The following is a 22,481-nucleotide window of genomic DNA, read 5'->3' on the forward strand; positions in this document are numbered from 1 at the left end:
CAGATCTCTGTCTTTCAAAATAGCACTATTGTTTGCTAATCTTCCTGCAAAGTCAAGTGTAATTTTGGGGCTTTCTCCAGATCACTTGAATAAACAGCACATTGCAACATGTTTCTCTCAGAGAGCAGTTAATGCATCACGGCACATGCAAGGAAGAGACTGCTGGGAGCCTAAGATTGCCGTCAGAACCTAAAGAGGACAGATACATTTTTTAGAGGACTCTTCCTGTTTATAGCTATCACTCAGTCAAGACTACTGTTTACACTAAGTACATAGCATAGGACTAGCTAAAATCGGGAAAAGTACAATGAGACAGAGCACTCAGGGAGGTGGGACATACACATTATGTGTTCATTACCGTGGGAACACATTACAAATTTGGTGCTTAAAAGGAACACAACCGTATCATCTTTAAAATTTTAGGGATTTCTTTTTTTCTTTTTTTTTTTTTTTTTTTTTTAATTCTTGTTACATCTCAATAGTTATCCCATCCCTTGTATCCTCCCATTCTTCCCTCCCTCCAATTTCCCCCTTATTCCCCTCCCCTATGACTGTTCCTGAGGGGGATTACCTCCCCCTGCATATGCTCATAGGGTATCAAGTCTCTTCTTGGTAACCTGCTGATCTTCCTCTGAGTGCCACCAGGTCCCTCTCTCCAGGGGACATGGTCAACTGTGAGGCACCAGAAGATGCTCCAGCACACAACAAGAAAATGTGCTCAACCATGTTCATAGCAGCCTTATTCATAATAGCCAGAACATGGAAACAGCCTAAGTGTCCCTCAGTAGAAGAATGGATAAAGAAGCTGTGGTACATATACACTATGGAATACTACTCAGCTATTAAAAACAAGGAATTCCCGAAATTTGTGGACAAATGGATTGAGGTAGAAATTTTAGGGTTTTCAACCTCACATTGGCCTTACCAAGATAAAGTCAAGGTGGCTTCGAGCCACCATTCATACTTCAAGGCTCCATAGGAGAGTTTCATATTTGTTTTCAGGAATTATAATCCAACAACGTTTAGTCAGTGTCTACTTAAATCGGTCTTTATAGCCAGTGACTTTGTATCGATTCTTCAGCCATTGTACATTTCTCTGAACATGGCTGAGAACTTTTTTTTCTGATTGAAATACCTAATGGGATGTGTTCATCTGGATATAAGGGTGCTGAGATATGTATACCCTTGAGTATATCCCAAAAGCCTTATACTAAAATTGGATCCCCAGGTCAGTGCTTTTGGGAGACCATAGAATCTTCAGAAGAAGAGGTCTAGTCTTTAGGTCACTGGGAATGTGCCCTTTGCGGGAGGGGTCATGGGACCTGTATCCTCTTTGCTTTTGCCATGCTCTCTTCTTTGATGTGCCCCATCGCTTTCAGGCAAAAAAGCAAAGATTCTAACCCTGTCAGTGAACTGGAGGGTTCAAAATTGTCTGTCAAAATAAACCTGTTGTCTTTGTAAGTTGTTTATTTAAGGTATTTTTGTTATGACAAACATCAGGATCATTTCACAACTGAAAGCACCTCTTGCCCCAATTATGCAAAGTCATTTTTACTGTGTAGGCTGTCATGATTTGGGAGTTAAAGCATGGGTACATTGGGAGGCATCTTCTAATACAACATGCATAAATCCCTGTGTAATTACTGAAAGTTGGCAGGGTACTCCATACATATTTTGAATCAATGAATGAATATAAAGATGTATGAAGGAATAAAGATATAAGGAGAGCATGCTTAGGTTCATGTACACTGCATCCTTGTAGAAAACTGTAATGATTTGTGTGTGGCTCCACACCATCAAACTATTTCAAGTCAGATAATGATTTCAATGTAGAATTTGTAAATGTATGCTTATTTATTTTATTGGATGTCTTTCGAACTATAAAAATGAATTATATGTCCAATATTAATACCTTGTAACTTTTGCTATTATAAACTGCAGCCAGAGGAAAAATCAGTTTTCTCAATGATGTGTCACTGGATGTATCAAGTACACTTCAGGGTAGGCCTTATGTCAAGGAGTAATTGGCTAACACAAAATGAACTCCATGGTTTTTATTGTGAACCTGAATCTTGGACTTTGTTCGAAATCATATATAAAGATGAGTATCAGAGAACTGAAATCTTTTAGAGTTCTAGAAATCAAAACCTTTCTAGTCTCATTAATTTGCTTTGTAAACTGACAGATCATAGATGACTTAAAGGCATAGTTGTCCATTCTGTGGTAGCAGGCTAGCCTTAGAGTCATTTATGATATTTTATAAACAGATTTTACTTAAGCATTTGTGTATGCATGCATACACGTCTGTGGGGTGTGTGTATGTGTATGTGTGTGTGTGTGTGTGTGTGTGTGTGTGTGTATGTGTGTGTGTGTGTGTGTTTGTCTAAAATAAATTGGGAAATTTACTATTATTTAGTTTAATGCTTTGACCTGTTAATACAGTTCCTTATGTTGTGGTGTTACAATCATAAAATTATTTCATTCCTGTATCATAATTGTAATTTTGTTACTGTTATGAATCATAATGTAAATATTTTTGGAGATAGAAGATTGTCAAAGGGGCCATGACCATGACCCACAGGTTGACAACCACTGGTTTAAAGACAAACACAAAACACTGAATATGCTACATATAAACGAATAATGCCTACTTAGTATCTACATAGTTGTCTTAGTGTTCTGTTGCTGTGAAGAGACACTTCGGCTATAGCAACTCTTATCAAAGAAAGCATTTAATTGGTCTTGCTTATAGTTTCAGAGGTTTAGCCCATCATTATTATCATGGCAGGAAGCATGGCAGCATGCAGGCAGACATGGTGCTGGAGAAATAACTGGGATTTCTGCATCCAGATCTGAAAGCAGCAGGAAGAAAGAGAGCCTCTGGGCCTGGCTTCTGCTCTCAAGAACCTAAAATCCCATTCTCACTGACACACTTCTTCCAAGAATGCTACACCTCCTAATCCTTTGAAATAATGCCACTTCCTGTTGACCAATCATTTGAATTTACTAGCCTTTGTGGGACATTCTCATTCAAATCAGAATAGTTTTTGGTAGTTGCTAAAATATATTAGACACTGTTATAGGTTCCTACTTATGAGATTTAAGTACACCTATTCAATCATATATTCTATAGGCAGTAGTGAGTGACTATCTTAGTTCTTTAGAAAAAAAAAGTTAACATTTTAGCATTGAGAAGTTTAATCAATATGAATGTTTTGGGCCAAGCATGTTATTGATATGACTACTTGTATGGAACAAATACAGACATCATTAATTTCTGAATACTCTATTTTCCTTGAATAACTTCAAGAAAAATCATGTTAAGTTCTGACATAGTGGCACACAGCTTTAATCCCAGCGCTCAAGAACCGGAGGCAGGTGGAACTCTGTGAGCTTACGGCAAGCCCGGGCTACACAGGGAGTTCCAGGGCAGCCAGGACTAATAGTGAGAACTTATGTCAGAATTTTTTTTTAAAGGAAACAAGAAGAAAAGAAGAAGAAGAAGAAGAAGAAGAAGAAGAAGAAGAAGAAGAAGAAGAAGAAGAAGAAGGAGAAGAAGAAGAAGAAGGAGAAGAAGAAGAAGAAGAAAAAGAAGAAGAAGAAAACATGGTGACATTTATCCAGAAGAGTGACCAAAGCAAATTGGGCATGCTTAAAACTTGTTTACAATGTATAACTACATAATATTTTTTTAATTAGCTATATTTTATAAGATGGATTTCAGTTTTTTCTTCACCTCAACATGAGTTAATACATGGACACATATGGAAAACCTAATTTATATTTGGTTTCACATAAAATTTATTATAGTATTAGCAGACATTATGGATTAAATAACTGTAAAACACTAAGGGGTTGCCTCGCATCACTATGCCAAAATCATGTCTTCACTCTTTCTTTTAAATTAGGTGTTTTCCATTTGAGATATCTTAAATGTTTTCGTATCAAAAATAATTTTATTAACTAAAACTGAGTGTATCCTAATGTGTGTCTCTTGTGTTTTGTATGCCTATTCTCTGTAACAAAGAATTATGATTATATTTCTATAATATAAATGTAATTATGCATCTCTGTTGCAATTGCTCTTATTGTAACTTTTCAATGATTTAGAGCAAATTACTTTTTTTAGGTTTTTCCAATTAGTAAATGGCATAATTATAATTATGACTTGAACCATTTAGTCTGGTCTTTACATTATCCCAGTACGTACTTTAACCTGGAAATAAATAAATCCATAAGAAGAACCATTAGCGGCCAGGTGTTGAAATATATCCAGGTATATCACGGAGAAATCCTTAATAAAAAATTAAACAAATAACTTTTTTTTTTTTGATAAGTAACACTCAGGACAATGCTCAGTTGCAAGAAGTAATAGTGTTGAAGAATTAAATACACATAAAAAAATGTTAGCACGGAAATGCCAGAGTGCTGCATGGCTTCAAAGCAATAGTTTGCTTGACTCCTCAAGGAGAAAGCTGTAACTTCTCATATCTATATAAAAATGATAAATTATTTAATCAACCATGCACAAGAAATTGCACAAATTCAATGAAACATTTTGTTTATCCAGGCAAAGAAAAGAGGTTATTTTTTTTAACCCAGTGTGTGTGTGTGTGTGTGTGTGTGTGTGTGTGTGTGTGTGTGTGTGTGTGTGTGTGTGTGTGTGTGTGTGTGTGTATGTGTGTGTGTGTATGTGTGTGTGTGTGTGTATGTGTGTGTGTGTATGTGTGTGTGTGTGTGTGACTGAATGCAGGTGTGTGTTGTCTGGAGGTGAAAACATTCAAAGCAGGCAGTCTACCACTGAGCTACATCTCCCACCTCAAGAAGGTTTTGTTTTGTTTTTTAAGAAAGTTATAATCTAGTGTTCTTCATAGTGGGTGTTCTGCTTAATGTCATCGCCTATTCAGTATACGAGGCGTGGTTCTGTTTTAGAGGTATGATGTGAGAACATTTGGCTTTTTTGCCTTTCCCCGTTCTTTCTGGATTAGATTAAAGCTTTGGGAAAGGTACTTCTTCTGTCCTTTATACATTTTTTGGAATTTTGATATTTCCCAATAGCTTTACTATGACTTGTAAAGCTACGTAAAAGGTTAAGTTGTTTAACCACAGCAAAGTTAACTAATTAAAAGGCACAAGAGTTTCGGATACCATGCATTTCTTTTTCTCAACCAATGCTCCACAGCTAGAGAAAAGCAATGTTTCTGGTGGGTTTGATAGTCCCTCGGCTCTCTGTAGTCTCTACAGGTCCCAGGAAAGTCCATATTCTTGAACTCAAGAGAAAGGTAAGAAGTTTGCTAAGGACTCTAACACTTACCATGAGGATCCTAAGGATTATAGATTAAAGACTCCTATGTAAGCATTTTACAAACCTGCAGTACTTCCGTGAATTATAAATCAGATACAAATTCAGCCATTGAAAAATGTACAAATATTAATGTTATAAAGGATCACACTACTATCACATTAAATAGGTAGTAGGTCATCAGTAATTATAAGTACAGCCAATATACCAGATGAATTGTGTACAATATAGCATATGTGTGTATCTATATACATGTGTATATAGATACATATATAAATATGTATATGGATGTGTGTGGAGCCTTTTCTCCCAAGTTTGAAACATAACTCCTGGTGCCTAGTACCATCTGGCAACTCGAGTTGCCCTCAGATATCCCCAAGACCACAATAAACATGCAACATGTACATATAGTGAAAGAGAAACCTCAGTTTTATGGCATGGCTTTTAAGATGCAAGATGAATGGATTAAACAGTTGCTTTGAAAAATCATTCACTGTGAAGACTGCATTTTTTTTTTCACTAAGGTTTTTATCTTCAGTTGATTCTAAAGTCAGACAAAAGAAGGTGATTTCCCCCAATTCCTGAATTTTACTGATATGCCTGGGTTCACATGCCAGGTGTGGAGTGCTTAGGGTTTATAACATTTGGGTACTTCAGATTTAACAAAGCAACCAACACCTGGAAATACATAAAAGCTGGCCTCTAAGCTCAAGGTGATGAGTGTTAGTTAACTAGGCCCCCTGGATTCAGAGAACAGTCCCACGTGGCTCAGAACACAAAACGTAAGAGGAGGCAGGATCAGAGTTTAGTTTCAGCTCAGATTTCCTGGGGCTCTCAACGCCTGTCTTCTCTCCACTCCCAAAGGCAAGCATGCCTCAAGTCATGCCTGTTTTAGAACAGTCTCTCCATATGCACTATAGTACTGTTGCTTCATAAATATTAGTGAGATTTATGCATTTTTTTCCTGCTAAAGTCTACCTAGCAAATTTCTAGAGAAACAGTGACCCTTCTATTTTTATGACTATGATGATTTGTACCCATGACAATATGCTCTGACTCTTCCTGTCATTTTCCTGGATGCTGTACTGTGGTCTCACCACAAATTCTGCAACAGATTTCCTGGGGGTGTGGCCAAGGTCATGGGGGAGGGAGTGAGTCTATGAGCTGATTGCTCCAACCAATAGAGTTCTTTGAAAGACTCATCAATATTGAAGAAGATCAACTTAGTCTTAAGTGTATAATGTGTCCTAAAAGTGTGTCACTTGTCCATGTACAGCACAAAGTCTTGCCATGCTTTCAACTCTCAGAGGCCACTTGGCTCTGTAGATTACATCACATTCCTTGGTAAACAGGTGTTTTGTGAAACAGCTATTTAAAAACGTTTTTTTTTTTTTTTTTTTTTTTCCTTAAGACCATGTTCCCTAGGTTTGGGTCTCAAATGGAGAACTTGATATATCTTCTAAACAATAAGTTCATTTCCATCATCCTTTCTTTGTGCTCAGTAAAATGCCTATCATTGTTCATAGTGCCTAAAAATCTGACACTATGAATAGGATATCACATTAGAATGATACCAGCAAACATTTTTTAAATATTTCTAGGTTGCTTGTTGTTGTTTTTATTTTTCATCATTCGTTTTCATTGGCTGGTTCTACCTATCTGATTAAGCCCATAATCACAGTTACCATATTTTTTTTTTGTACCATAAGAGGCACTCCCCCCCCAAAAAAAAGTGGGGGAAAATAAGGTGTGCTTTATGGTCCAATTGCTGTTTTTACTGTTTTTCTTATTTTACTGCTTTAAAAACTGGGTGCGTCTTATGGTCAGATGCATCTTATCATCTGAAAAATATGGTAGATGGCATTTAATGAACCACCTTAGACTAATCAGTGTTATATCTAGGGATTTTATGAAATGGTGGTTGTACTGGTTGTTTTATGTCAACATGATACAAATATAGACATATTTGGGAAGAGAAATCTGAAGTGAGAAACTGCCTCCACTAGATGGGCTTGTAGGGAAGTTTGTGGATCATTTTCTTAACTAATGGTTGATGCAGGAGGGAGGACCCAGATCATTGTTGGCAATGACACCACTGGGCAAGTAGTCCTGTAGTCCTGGGCAGTATAAGAAAGCAGATTGTGCAAGCCATGGAGAGAAAAGCAGTCAACAGCATTCCGCCATGACTTCTGCTTTAGTTCCTGCCTTGAGTTCCTGCCCTGACCGCCCTGGATCACAAACTATAAAATGTAAGCTGAGATAAACTCCTTCCTCCACAAGTTGCATTTGGTTATTATGCTTAGCATAGCAAAAGAAACTTAGCTGTGAAAATAGGAATAGCCATCCTATACAATGGAAGAATCTTTTTCTTTTTCTTTTTCCCCTCAGTTGTTACTATTGAACTTAAAATTAAATCCTCAAAATAGGTTGTGTAAGTCATGTAGGACAATCTATAGCTACAGAGCTACCCTTCAATAATTTCTGAATGAAGTAGCATTCCTCATGCATGCATCGAATTGTTTGCTCTTTCAGTTTAAAAACATTTTGTGATTTCAGGTACTAATGGATTTTGTACCATTTCCTATAGTGAGGGGGAATCAATATAAGTTATCCAATAGCAAAGCATACGTGGAAAACAATACAAAGAGGTAGAACAAAGGAAGGAATGATAAACCAAAGAAAACGTAAGAATTCAGTAGGTAAAAATATGGAAGAATTCACGTATATGAAATTTTAAGCCTGGAAGGAAGATTCAGAATGTCTTTTAAAAGATTTGCTGCTTCAAATCATACTTTCATAACTATTTAACCCAAACTGAGTTAATTTCATAACTATCCCTTAGTTTCATTACTTGTAAATCAGTGACACAATTAACATATGCTTCTTAAATACACATAACATAGCACCTCCCCTTTCCCTCAAAAGAAGGAATAGTGAGATTATAAGCAGAAAGTGGTTAGGTAGTCCCTAGAGTACAGTAGTACTATGTTTTAGTGATAGGGAGGCTTGAATATTAGACTAATTATAACTATCCACTAATTGACTTAATAAGTGACACAACTAGAATTTGAAACCAGTCATGTTAATAACAAGTATCTAAAGAGAGCTAATCAGAAAACAGAATGGCACTCATTAAGTTGAATACGTTTGTTGATATGTAGGAAATTCAGTAGTGGTCTGATACCACGTGTGGTGGTCTGATAGATACCACGTGTGGTGGTCTGATACCATGTGTGGTGGTCTGATACCACGTGTGGTGGTCTGATACCATGTGTGGTGGTCTGATACCACGTGTGGTGGTCTGATACCACGTGTGGTGGTCTGATATCATGTGTGGTGGTCTGATACCACGTGTGGTGGTCTGATACCACATGATCACCCCACAAGTTTAGCTTATTGAGGATCACCTCTATGCGCACACCACTTGTGACTGATAAGATGGGCTTTTGAAAAAGTTAGCAGCATGTGTGTGATATTGTCACTCCCCGTGCTCCAGGAAATTGACTTAGGGCTTCACATATATGAGGCAAGCACTCTATCCCAGAGCTATATTCTTACCCCAGGCACATGTTCTAAAGGCATAGAAAGCCTGTAAAATGTGCACTAGTATACGCTTTTTCTGTTCAATTCATCCAAATTACCTGATGCACAAGAGAACTCAATATGAGGACAGATTTAGAGTTTTTATGACAGTGAATATCTATAATGTGTTTACTTTAATAAATTATGGCATGTAAAATATTTTCTTAGAAAACTCATTTTATAAAGATTTTCACAAATTTGAAGGGTTTATAAAAATACTGACACCTGATAATTAGCATGCAAAAGGGAAAGCTTTATGATTTAGAAAGAAGATAGACTGGCAGGCAAAACAATTGCATTATTAGTAATTTATTAAATTTAGATATTCCATTATAGATTTGGACACTTTTAAATTGTTTATACATGTATGGAAAGTGTTTGCAGAGATGGGATCTTACTATGTTAATAGGCTTGCCTTGGAGCTGGACTGTTAACATGGCCTAAGATGGCTCCTATATGCACCTGACCCAACCCAAGACACCCCATGGGAGAGAAATAACCCTTGACATTATTTAAAGATACTCTGCATTGCTTGCAGAGATGAGTCAGAGTTGTTCATTGAAGAGGCTCCACCCAGCAGCACCGGAAATAGATGCTGAGATTTGCAGCCAAACATTGGGTGATGCTTAGGTAACCGTGTGGAAAAGTGGAGGGAAGGAGAAAAGGACCTGGAGGGGACAGGAGTTTCACAAGACCAATAAAGCCAACTAACCAGGGCCCAGAGGGGATTGCTGAGACTGAAGCAAACAACCAAGAAACTTGCATGGACTGGACCTGTGTGATCTACAAAGATATAGCTGATGGGCAGCTCAGGATTCATGAGGGTTCTCTAGTAAGGGGAATGGGACCTCTCTCTGAGAAGGACTCTGTTGCTTGCTTTTCAGTTACTTCCCCTTAGCAGGACTGCCTTGTCAGGCTGCAGGGGAAAAGGACACACACAGTACTGATATGACTTGATAGGGTGGGGGTGAGAGGGCAAGGGTGAGGTGAGGAGGGATGGGGCTATGACCAAGGTGTAAAATGAATACATCAATAAAAATTTTAAAAAAAAATTATTTTTACGTGTGTTGAAAGTGTTTTTAGAGATGGAATCTTACTACGTTCACAGGCTTCCCATGTGACTGGGATATTAACCTGGCCTAGAATGGCCCCATGTATTCAAACATGTGTATGCCAAGTCCTTAGTTGGTAAACTGCTTAGAAAGGATTGGGAAGTGCCTCTTTGTTGGAGGTGTGTCACTGGGGATAGGCTCTGGGGTTTCAAAAGCATATTCCAGGCCCAGACTCTCTCTGCCTGTTGCCTGTACATCTGGATGTAAAGCTCTCAGCTACTGCTCTAGCACCATGCCTGTCTGCTTCCTGCTGTGATGGTCATGGACTAGCCCTTGGAAGCTGTTAGCAGGTCCTCAATTCAATGCTTCCCTTTATAAAAGTTGTCTTATAGAAGCAAAGTTGCCTCATATTAAAGGTATCACGTACCTTTAATGCCAGCACTCAGGAGGCGGAGGCAGGTGGATCTCTGTGAGTTCAAGACCAGGCTGTCTACACAGTGAGTTCAAGGACATGCAGCATTACATGGAGAAAGCCTGCCTTGAACTCCTATGCCTACAAAAAATTTGTCTTGGTCATGGTGCCTTTTCATGGGAATAGAGTAGAAACTAAGACAGGCCTGTACCAATATGCCTTTGTATGTTATTAAACTGACTTTGGTCATTAGAATCTTGAACATGAAATTCTCACTATCTATATGTCTTAAATAAACATATCCTTTCCTATAGAGTATGATCAATCTACTTAAAATTATCACCCAGGTATTTACCATTTTGTGACCTTGCACAATTCAACTGAGTATAAACATAATTTACTTAATTTTTTTTACTATAATATGGGTACTATAATGGTCTTTCTTATGTTTATCCCAAGATTGAAATAAAACAATATGAAGACTTAAGCTGTTAAGCGTGTACTGAAAGGCCAGTGAATACTAGCTAAGATTTAAATAAAGAGATACAAAATAACTTGTCAGAATAAAATAAAAAAGAAGGTATAATTTAAAATAGATGAAGGGTGTTTACTGTACTTACTAACAATTAAATTTATGATAATATACCCCTTTGATGTTCTGTTTTATCACAGATGTATTAGGTCCTAATCTTTTAAAATGATTTTATTAGCAGATATTAATTACATATAATAATGGGATTCATGATGACACTTTGACATGAGGATATATTGATCAAATTTATCCTCCCCCGCCCCCATTATCATCTTCCTGTGGCTGCCCTACTCAGCTGGTCTTCTTTCTCTTCCCGGTGAGGCTCCCTGCCACTTTATAAGTGTTGGTTCTTTTGTGAGGGATGGAGTGACCTAATGAGTTTCATGAGGATTGTTCATAAAAGTCCCTTTACTTTCCAACAAGGCACTAGAGATGCTTGCGGGCAACTCGGAGTCAGGGTCAGTAATACATTGACACTGACGTGTTTCTTAAAAGGTCAACGGACTCTTTAAAAAGTAAAACAGACAATTCCAACATGGGAACGGAACTGAAAAAACGTGTGTTTGGATTAGTTTGTATACAGAACATCGAGGAAAGAAAAGAACAATAAGAAACAGGTTATATAAAGTAGCTCTTTCATGGGGGCAAGAGAAATGACTCAGTAGTCAGGTTAGGAGCACTGTTTGTACTTCCAGAATTCCTGGGTTCGAGGACAATCATCTGACGCCCTCTTTTGGTAACGTCAGGCAGCGGACATGTAAATTGTACACAGGCATACACGAAAGCAAAAAACATTCATACACATAAAACTGAAAAATAAAGTCCATCAAAAGAGTTCGCCTTCATTGCTAGATATCCCTCAGCCCAAAGGACCTCCCAGCACCTTCCTTCCTCTCTTTCTTCTCCCTCTCACTGTAACCTCCTACTCCTTCTTCGTACCTACCTTCCTTCTTTCCCTCCTCTTCTCTTCTCTCGCCTTTCCCCAGCCTTTCCATTTCTCTTGTCTCTGCAGGTGCCTGCAGTTGTGCGGGAGGATGGGGTTGAGAACTGCCTCAGCTGGTAGAGGTGGAGCAAGGCCATCCTGCAACTGACTTTAGTTCTGCCCGTGGCTACCTCCATAGGGCAGCAGGCCACACTAGAGAAGGGCTCACATTCTGTTGACCGTTCTCTTTCTTTGAAGAAGGTCTAGTTCTTATGGGTATTCATCTCAGGAGTTCATACAGGCAACTATCCCTTCAGACCCATTAGAAGCACAGCACTCCGTCCTCTGACATATCAGAGCACCCTCCTGATGTTGTAATAAAAGGAGAAGTCTGGGCAATGATCTCACCAAAAAACGTGATACTCAGGGATCAGAGCCCCTCCACCCCCTGCAAGCAGCGGTTCCTTCCTCCCCCGCCCCCAGACTGTGATACTGTGGGGGTGTACGGGAGAAAAATAGACATTATTTAGGAATTAAACTAGCTCGAGGGAAGTCAAGTGAAAGTCTTACATACTTACTGCTATGTCAATATATGCAACCGTGTACAGGGTCAGAAAGACCAGCATCTATTTGCTTGTCAGGGACAAGAGATGGGCCATGTCTATCCCTTACATGTTTTAAGGGAAAGTATCACCAGATGTACCAGAAAAGACACAGTTGTAACATGTATTTGGGATCCATTTGTAGTGGTTTGGGGTAGCACACCTCCTGAAGAGAGCTGCCTGTCCCAAGCCTGTCCTCCCCACACACACCCCTACCCGGACAGGGCAATTTTCTGGCCTGAAAACCTGAGTGCTTTGTTTCTACTGTTATTTCTTCTCATCCTTCAAGGCCACACCCTTTTCTTACCTGCTTTCTTCCTACCTAGGCTGTCCTAGGCTCTGCCCCACTGGCTCCCTCCCTCTGCCCGTACTGTCTTAAAAAAGAAAAGAAAAGAAAAGAAAACCCAACAACAACAACAACAACAACAACAACAACAACAACAAAATACAGGGATCTGGGGTCAGTGTTCATCCCTGGATCTCTCCAGCACTGAAAGCTCGCAGACTGGGAGCTGGGGCTCAGTTGGCAGAAGGGCTGCTCCGTTCTCTTTTATGCTGCTTCCCCTTCCTCTTTTCCCAGATAGATATGTAAACACATGCATTTTCTTGTTCCAACGGGGCGAAGTGGTGTTCTGCCTGTGCCTTGACTTAGCGATTGGGCTGAGCCCTGCTCCTTCCTCCCTTCCCTACTCGGATAGGAGCCACAGGGATCTGGAGCTCAGGCTTCCAAATTGCAGCTGGCCTCGGGCCAGGTGACCTTTGCTTTGTAAGTTTCTTTCTGGTGGGGGGGGTGAGTGCGTGGAGGGGGGAGCTGGGATCTGTTGCTTGTTGGTTGGGGGGGGTGTGGTGAGGAAAGGAAGGGGCTGGGAGAGAGTAAAGGGCTGTTGTTAAAACAGTTTCTTACCGTAAGAGGGAGTTCAGACCTAGATCTTTCCAGTTAATCACACAACAAACTTAGCTCATCGCAATAAAAGCAGCTCAGAACCGACCGGCTTGCAACAGGATTCTTTCAGCCCCGGCATCTCCTGCAGAGGGATCAGGCTGCTGCTCCGAACTGCAAGCATGATGTGGGGGACCAAACTTCTGCCGGTCCTGTTGCTGCAGCAAGTCCTTCTGCACCTCCTCCTGCTCCCTGTCGCCATGCCCTATGCAGGTAAGTTTACTTCTGCTTCATGGAGAAGGTAATTCCTTTAAGTCTCCTGCTGACCTTGCTCTTTCCTTCCAAGAAGCTCTCTACCCTATTCCCAGCATCCTTTCTTAATTCCATGTGTGGTGTGGGGCTTCCAAACCTCTCATTATGCTCTCTTTTGACATTCCTTTTCTGCTTGGGAAAAAAACACACGTTTAAAATAATTAAGATCCTTCAGTGATACCCCCACCCCCACCAGGTCCCACCTCATTTAGCCAGGCAGTCCGGAATTATGGGATAGGAATGAAGTGCTAACACCGGGCTGGAACTTTGCTGGTTTGGCCAAGTTTTAGAAAACGAAGACAGATTCTGGATTGAAGAGAGGAGAGTGATGGTCAATCTAACCAGGGACTCATGCTTTCCCAAAAGGAGGATTTCCTATAAGTGTCTGTTCAGTCAACCTTCAGGTCCAAATTGATGACATTATGCAGGTCTTCATTTGAAGGAGGCAGATTAGTCTCTGAGTACATGAGTGTTATAAAATGAAAGAGAAAGCTTTCCCTTCAAGCTCCCCTCCTCTCTGGGGTATGGATAATTGCCCTTGATGCTGCAGTGCAGGGAGGGACACTTCTGTGACTTGGATGGATGCAGCAGAATTGTTCCTCTGTTTCCCCCCCCCGATTTGCAGATGGGGAGGAGACCCTTGGACTAGTTCAGATTTCCTGGGCATTTAGGGATCTCATCTGCTAGTATAGGACATTTTCTGTTATTATCAAGAGCAGAGGAAACATCTGTATTTAGTTGTGTTATTATTGTAGTGGCAGGCCTGGGGTGCCAGCTAAATGACATGCAGCATAGACACAGGGAAACAAAGACTGCAGATAATAAATAAATGCCCAGATAGTAAATAAGTGACCTTTTGAAACCAAAAAAAACAAAGAAATGGCTTCAGGATTTGGGATAAGTTAACTACGACACTTAGGACACCTCTGGTCCAGTATCTGATGCAATACAAGAAATACCCAGTGCTAGTAAGAAATATTGAACCCACCTGTTTCTTCTGCATTGGGCAGTGATTCTTTGGGGAGGAAAAAGACACCATGGAAAGGATCCTTTGAAAGGGTGTTGATAAAGATTCCTGAAGAAGTGGAAAAGAACTGAGAGATGTGTCATAGTAAGGTGGATCTTTAAGGCTTTGCTAGTTTAGAGGTGTTAGCATAGGTTTTAATCTTGGTCCAGTTTGCTGGTTTCCCTTTTCAAAGACTAAAATGTTGTCGTCTGGAAGTATGGTTACCTGAGCTCAGCTGAGCTAATATAAGATCTCAGTTCAGAAAACCCAAACAGTAGATCGACCATAGACACTGTCTATTTGTTTTTTTGGCTTGCATTATGGAGTTTTGGCAGGAGATATACATTTGTAATTATATTTCACTTTGGCTAATGTTGAAATGACTGCGTTTCCTGAGTATACAGAGAGTAGCCTGAGAGTGTGCTGGCAGTCCAGGAGAGGTCCTTTGAGAATTACAGATATATGTTATGAATAATTCCTGAAATGGATAATGCTAAAATTGTCATCAAAAGAGGGCCCACCTTTGTTGTGTTTGCAACCTTGTTTGAACAGCGTCCTTGTTTTAAATAACTCCCATAATGGAGACAGGTAGCTTTCTTTATAATATGTACTGAGAGTTTGTTTTTTTGAATTTTTTTTTTATTAATTTATTCTTGTTACATCTCAATGTTTATCCCATCCCTTGTATCCTCCCATTCCTCCCCATTTAGTTTGTTGTTACATGTGTAGCTTATTCTTCAAAAAGTAAGGGAATGCTCTAATATCTTGACAGGCAAGTGTTCATAGAGGGCATTATGTAGATACGTTATTAGGAAGTTTCTTGAGAAATATTTGATGTGTATGATTCAAGCAACTTTGATTGGAGTTGATGATCTATGACATAATATTACTGTCTATTCTCTCACACTAAATACTCTAAGCAAATATTGGATACTCTGTTTAAGAAAATTAAACATTAAATGAATACCCGATGTACAAGGGTCTTGAGGAACAGAGAGGTGAGAAAATGAGAGAGGCGCCTGTATTTGTTGAACTGTAGTGCTAAGGGAGAAGTTGTAAAGTAAAAGTCACTTAATGCTGATAAGACCCGTATTCTCTGATTTATTAGACACACGAAAATCAAAGCTTGAACATCTTATTTTATCTTTAGGACTGAACTGAATTTTCAGTTCAGTTAATTAAGGGATTGAATTGAAATTTCTGAAATCTAAGTGAATGAAAGATGTAAGTTTTCCCTTATCCTAAAGCCAACAACACTGTAATCGGCTTAAGCATACTTTTGAAAACCATTTGGCTAGGTAATTAAAAAGTAACTAAACATTAGCCATAAACAAAACAAAACAAAATGCCTGCATTAGAAAAGACCATTACAGCATAGTTGAGAGTTTATTAGTTTAGTGTTCAAGCCAGGTCTAAGAGGTGAGTGGTACCCAAGTCAAGGATGAGAAGAGTCATAGCATGACGGCTACCCTAGTTAGGAGAGTCCAAGTGGCCTGAAATGCTGATGTAAGAAACTGTAAGAGGTGCTCCAGAAAGATCTACAGACAGCAACTGAAGGGCACCGGTTATGACTGGTGTGCTGAGTCCTGAGTGGGAGTGTAGCATCTGGTTGGGAGAGTAAGATGGGATCAAATGGCAGCGCTGAATGCCACACAAGGACTATTGGAAGCAGCAGGTGAAGGCTTTGCCTGAACAGAACAGGAGCAGTTGCATTTCCTTGTGCTTTCTTTACTTGCTGTGTGGCAGGGTTGCAGGCAAGAAGGGCAGAGGAGACAGAGAGCAGGGTGGGGCATCAACAGTAAGGAATTCCAGAAAAGGAACTAGAAGGGAGCGGGAGACTCATAACCTTACCATGATCACTTTACCCCACAAATCTCCTGGAAAGAGATTATTATGTTGCTTCTTAGCCACCAGTGTATGGTCGAAATGTGCCAGTCTCTTCCTTCTCACCGTCTTCACTTAGCATGAGATTAGCATCTCTAAAAGCGGGGAGTGCATTACTGTCAAACAGTAAAGGCGCTGAGTCCTAGCTAATAGTGGTGGAAACAGGGGCTTCTTTAAGTGATTCTTGTCTTTAGGAGTTAAAAATCTCCAGTCACAACCATTGGCTTCCATCAATTATTTGTACACTTTCATCTTTACATCTTGCCAGTTCCAACTGTTAACCGCTAATCATGAGGGTAGGCTTTTTTTTTTTTTTTTTTTTTTTTTTTTTTCAGTTACGGGGAGCCAGATTCCTGCTCTTTCCACACCCTGCAAATCCTTTCTTTGCATGACTTTCCTTTGAAGTCCATGGTTCTTCCACACAGAAGAAAATATATGAGGTATTGAGAGAAGTGAGTGTGAGGCCCAGGGACCAGTGGGAGAAATGTGTCTTTCTTCAAACACCTTGATATGCTTGACCCTGCTTTCTGTTTGCAGGTTTTCACCAGGATCCTGATGAGTTAAGTTCTAAAATAGAGACTTCATGTTGTTCAGGAAATGTACCATCCAGAGTATTTTTCCTAAGCTGGCATAAGAGAAAGGACCATAGCAGAAAATAAAGGAAAACTTGACAAATTTGCAATGCTCTCTTATCCTTTGGTTTCATTTCAGTATTTTGTTTATAAACTTTAACTACCAGAGACATTTAAAAAAATGGTAGAGAAAAATCTGACCAAAACATATTTTTGAGTTGTTTTCCTAAATTAAACCTGACTTTTATTTGTTTTTAGCAAAAACAAGCATCAGTTGATACATGTGGAAGACAGTGAAAGCTATTTTAAAGAAAAATTTCATTTTCAGATGCTGAGTTTGAATGACTTCTGTTTTGACTTTTTCTCTTGCTGAAGAAGTAATTAGTTTTATAGCTGCATGAATTAATTGATGTCTAAGTACTTTGAACTTCATATTTTTGAGTAATTAGTTACTGATCCAGTATAGAGGACTGGGTTACGAAGGAAAGCTCACATGTCCCAGTGCTGAGGGATTCTCAGTGTCTGGTTCTGATTGGTCCTTATTAACACTGAAGTACTGGCACCTCTACTTATTAAACAATAAAGGCAGATTAAGGACTTATTTATTTTTCAGAATGCTTTTTGATCTTTAGTCACGGAACTCTTACTAGTAAGCAAGAGTAGCTTGTTTTATGAGGCAAAACCCATACATTAACACATTTCAATAGGACAACTGAGGATCTGTAAAACTAATCAGAGCCAATAACTGCAGCGACCTCTTTCCTTCAGAACAGTCTTCACTCTTTTATAGCATTGACCAGAGGCTCCGATTTGGTTGATAATTACTAAGATGCCTTAGGAACTTAATGCTTATCATTAGCTATTTTGAAATTACTTTTATGTTCTTATTTTGCTCTTAGACACATACGAAAGCACACTGTACATAAGACAAATGTCATATTCTTAGCTGGAAGAATTCATATTATACATTATATAATAAATACATATAGATACACGTGTATTATTATAAGCATGTGTACATGTATATAGTCAATTTTGCCTGAAGTTATTTTAAAAATAGATGTTTCTCAATGTATGCTCCTATCACTTACAGGAAACACCTAAATTTATAAGCAATTAAATTGTTTTCATACTGTAAAATATTTAGGAGTGTCAAAGAAGTAGTGAAATAAGGTCACAGAAAGAGAAACTTATGATGGAAAATTATCTCTCGTTAACAAGATTCTGTGACAGAAATGTCAATCTGAAAAGTATCATGTTTTCCTTTCCTATAAGAATAACAATTATATCAGAAATTAAGTGATAAAATTTCAAACACAATACCAAAACTCTAATCATTTTTATTTCAATTCCAATTATAATCCTAATATTTACTTAATGATTATAGCTCAAATAACATAATTCATTAATTTAACTTTTCTTCTATAGATCGAACAATCAGTATAGTATATTTTTTATATAATGAAGCAAAGTAATTTGGAAAGTCAATAAAAATGTCAGCTTTAGCTTACTGTCAATGTTATGCAAGGAATGTGGACCCTATACTCATTAAATAGTAAGCTATTATTAACATTTAATAACATATTAAGAACTATTAACAGCATACATTAAATAACATAAATAACATAGATTGCTTGAATGTTTATAGTAGGGGTTTATTTCTCTTTGTTGTTTAAACAGAATCTCTGACATTCTAGCAGTTGTATCTTATAGGGCAAGGAAAGGCATTGCTTTAGGGATTAGTACCAGTCTGTTGGAGACTGTGCTCTGGAGTTTTGCAAAGAACTAGGGATTTAGAGAACTAGATGTTTTCTCTTATTTACTGTGGACTTCAGATTAGAGTAGACATTAGTGAATAGGTCTGCATGCTTAGGAAACTCACTGGAGCCAGTGGTTGCAGGCAAACAGCTAGTATGCCATTCTTGGTACTTCGTTCTGGTAGCCATCTTTTCAACTTTTCTGCGGAGAAAGCTTCATCCTCTTTTGTTGACACATTTTAGCACATTTGAAGACCAGGAATGCATTTCCTGCTGTGGCATCCAAGCTTCTTTTCACTGATAGCTCTGAAGCAAATCTTTGGGAAATGTTTATAAATGACATTTCCACATACATTCTTAGCAATTCTTAGATAAAAGATGGCAATGTGAGTGTTAACTGAGTGCTAGCTCCCAAGCTAGGTCTCCGGCCTTCCAATCTGAACTCTTTAAAATGGTCAATTAATTTCTCCCATGCCTTTAGTTACCTCCAGTTAAAAATAAAAGTATTTAGCTGCCATTGTAATAAGTTCTATTAAAATAATTGACAGGCAGATTTGCATAGCTCCATACCAGCTACACAATAGTTGCAGTCTAATAGATAACTGATACTTATTTCTTTGCTTAGTATTAGATTGTATACTTTTTAGGAAATTAAGAATAAAGTAGCAAGTTCTTGTTACTTTCAAATTATGCATACGTTTAAGAACATTTGGATGTTTTGGTTCTGGTTGTCAGGTACATCTTAAGTTTCATGCTTCATTCATGAAGAAAATGGTATTGCTACATCAAAAGATAAATCTTTATATACATCTGATTTGCAGTGTCTGGCCTGATATCAATACAGTTTAATGAAATTGAGAAATAGTGTCTGAAACATGGAATACATTTCTTTTTGTATAAAAATAAGAAGAAAGTAGCTAAAATATATGTATAGTATGAAACACTTAAAGGGCAAGTACAAAGAATCTGTCTAGTGTAGAGCTTTCAGTGGGAAGTTTCTCACTTGTCTCTGGATTGACAAGCCTACTTAGCTCTGTAACTTACACTGTGGGGAGAATGATCAGTTTACTTACAAAGCATGGTACACTATGCTCCTGGCTCTGATACTTGAGTCTATGTTGTCTGGAGAACATCATTTCTTTAGGCTGAGTTTTGTCCTAATTTTGAAATAATTATTCTTTAGGGTTATTTATTCTTCGGGGGTAAATTTTGTCCTAATTTTTCAGTACATCCTTCATTTGAAATGGTGTAGATTAATGAGTTTACATAGCAACTATCTGTTTTTAACATAATTATAATCTTCATCTCTCTCTTGCTCTTTACATCCTCACTCACTCTATCCTTCCCTAGAGGCATACTGTGATGCCCTATAAAATCATTATCTTGAAGATACTCTTTAAGGAATTTCTCCTCCTATAATCATTAGAAGCATTCCTTTCACATTGAATTGTTTGATTTTTGTATTGATAGAAGGACAGAAGAAAAGAAGAAATACACTCCATGAATTCAAAAAGTCAGCAAAAACTACTCTCACCAAGGATGACCCATTAATGAAGATTAAAAGCAAAAAAATGAACTCTGCTGAGGACTGTGCCAACAGATGTAGCAGGAATAAGGGCTTACCATTCACTTGCAAGTGAGTCACTTCATTGTTTTATTGAATAATTTTCTAATAAAGCAAGAATGTAATAACCATAATTTATCTTCCCTTTTGGTAGTCAATGCAATTAGTCCTTTAGAATAAATTCAACTCTAGCTGTAATTTATTACAACATCAGACAGAACTCTCAGCTGATGGAGACATTGAATAAGTGTGAGAAGCTCTGAAAATTGTCTTTCAAAGTACACAGTTTCTTTGGCTATGGATTTTGAATAATTAACATTGACCCAAAATCCTAGACTGACTTTTATCTTTGCTTTGTTCTCATACATAGTATTTTTGTTTTCTTCTCCTGCACAGCAGTGCAAGAATTTTCTGGGTAAGAACTGGGCAACAGCCAAAATCTACTGCAACTTATATATTCTCTGCAGGGATTTAAATAAAAGATGTTGAAAGAATTATATAAAAACCTAGAGTGACTGGTGTCAGCAACAGAGACTGCTTCAAAGAAGTTAGCGGGGAGTGATGAGAAAGGTTTGCTGCAAAGTGAGAGAGCCTTTCAGAGGCCTGAGGTAGCTCCAAGTAGAGAAGTTCTTATCTCCGGATGGTCCCCTTTATTACTTTTCCAGTGATCTCAGAGGTGAAAGCTTAAGATTTTGAAATAACAAGATGAATGTTTCATCCCAGAATTCTTCCTAATAGCCATAAGAATAGGTTTCCTGAGCAAGGTTTGGTGGTATACTCTGTAATGCCCAAACATAGGAAATTACTCACTATGAGTTCAAGACAGGCCTGGGCCACAAGGCCACACACACACACACACACACACACACACACACACACACACACACACACTCCCTCAAATGCATGCTTTTCTTCTTGATTTATTTTATATTCTCTTTTGTCCTTTAAAAAATAACATCATCTAGCTGGGTGCTGGAGAGATGGTTTGGTGGTTAAAAGCACTGCTTCTGTACAGGACATGATTTGATTCCCAGAACATACATCAGAACCTCACCATCACCTACAGCCAGTTCCAGGATATCTACTGTCCTGTTCTGGTCTCCAAAGGCACCTGTATACATGTGATGCACACACACTCAGGCACACACACACACATACTCTTAAAATAAATTAACTCTTAACAAAAGATTGTGTGGCTGGGAGGTAGCTTAGTGTTTAGAATGTAAAGGGTCCTGGATTTTATTCATAGTATTAAAAATGAGGTTTTTTTGCAAAAAAAAATCTATCAATGTTCAATCCTGATATATTCTATTTTCATGGTGGCCTTTTATGAGAATACAAAGGTCAGAGATCTCATGGTGAGAATTTCTCATTTAATCTTCTCTGTCTCAAAGAAGTGAGGGTATGGGTCTGTAGGGAAGGACATTGTGACAGAAAGTCTTCAGTAGGCTTAGACAGAAGAAAGACAAGGTCTTTTCTATTTTTAAAGCCAAACTGCCACACTCAGGAAGACATTTCCTGGCAACAGTAGTGGGATTGGATTTGTAAGCTTATCCCTAGGATAATTGTGTTTCATTCTGACTTTTGTGCAGAAGCCTTCAGATTGAGGAAAGTAAAGCAGGAAAGATTACCCTCAATCAGCATCTGAGCTGTATACATTTATGGAGCGGTTCTATTGGCAACTGGGTTGAAGTTGTTTTCCCTCCTCAGGACTGAATGATAGAGGAAAGGCAACAGGAGAAGCACATTTCACTGTGGATTTTTAATGCTGAGTTTGAAAATTAGGCTAAAATAAATTCCGAGAAAAATCAACATGGGGAATGTGATGGTCTCATACACTTCTCATGGAAGTGTAAAATAACATAGAAAAGTACGTTTTTTGAGAGACTGCTGTTGTAATAGAAGGAAAGAAACGGTTCCATAGACTGGAAATCATACTCACTTTTCTGGTTGAAATTGCTTTAAAAATGTAAAGTATTTTTGGGCAGTTATCAGTTTGTTTTGGCAAATGCTTTTAGTAAGCAATGGGGAAAACAGTATATTAGCCGCAGGATTTGGGGGCAGGCACCCCAATGTTGACATCTTCTCTAAGAACATGTATT

At 38.4% G+C, this 22,481-nt stretch overlaps 1 protein-coding gene and 1 long non-coding RNA gene across 4 annotated transcripts in view; one reads left to right on the forward strand and one right to left on the reverse strand.

The window, feature by feature from the left end:
• The first annotated feature begins 12,947 nt into the window (after positions 1-12,947).
• Hgf (hepatocyte growth factor) overlaps positions 12,948-22,481 on the forward strand; it is a 60,206-nt gene continuing 50,672 nt past the window's right edge. Inside the window, exons 1-3 of one of the 2 annotated variants that reach the window (XM_051152082.1) lie at positions 12,948-13,170; positions 13,436-13,557; positions 20,286-20,451. In XM_051152082.1, coding sequence (XP_051008039.1) covers positions 13,467-13,557; positions 20,286-20,451 — 257 coding nt within the window. In that variant the 5' untranslated portion in view covers positions 12,948-13,170; positions 13,436-13,466. Of the gene's footprint in view, positions 13,171-13,290; positions 13,558-20,285; positions 20,452-22,481 lie in introns of those variants that run through there. The other variant, XM_051152081.1, reaches the window with a different exon arrangement.
• The window catches only part of LOC127194594 (uncharacterized), a 137,168-nt gene continuing 133,468 nt past the window's right edge, over positions 18,782-22,481 (reverse strand). For both annotated transcript variants that reach the window (XR_007831291.1, XR_007831290.1), the window contains exon 3: positions 18,782-19,132. This is a non-coding gene — a long non-coding RNA (uncharacterized LOC127194594). The remainder of the gene's footprint in view (positions 19,133-22,481) is intronic.

The sequence above is a fragment of the Acomys russatus genome, chromosome 10, assembly GCF_903995435.1.
Source record: "Acomys russatus chromosome 10, mAcoRus1.1, whole genome shotgun sequence".
Lineage (NCBI taxonomy): Eukaryota > Metazoa > Chordata > Mammalia > Rodentia > Muridae > Acomys > Acomys russatus.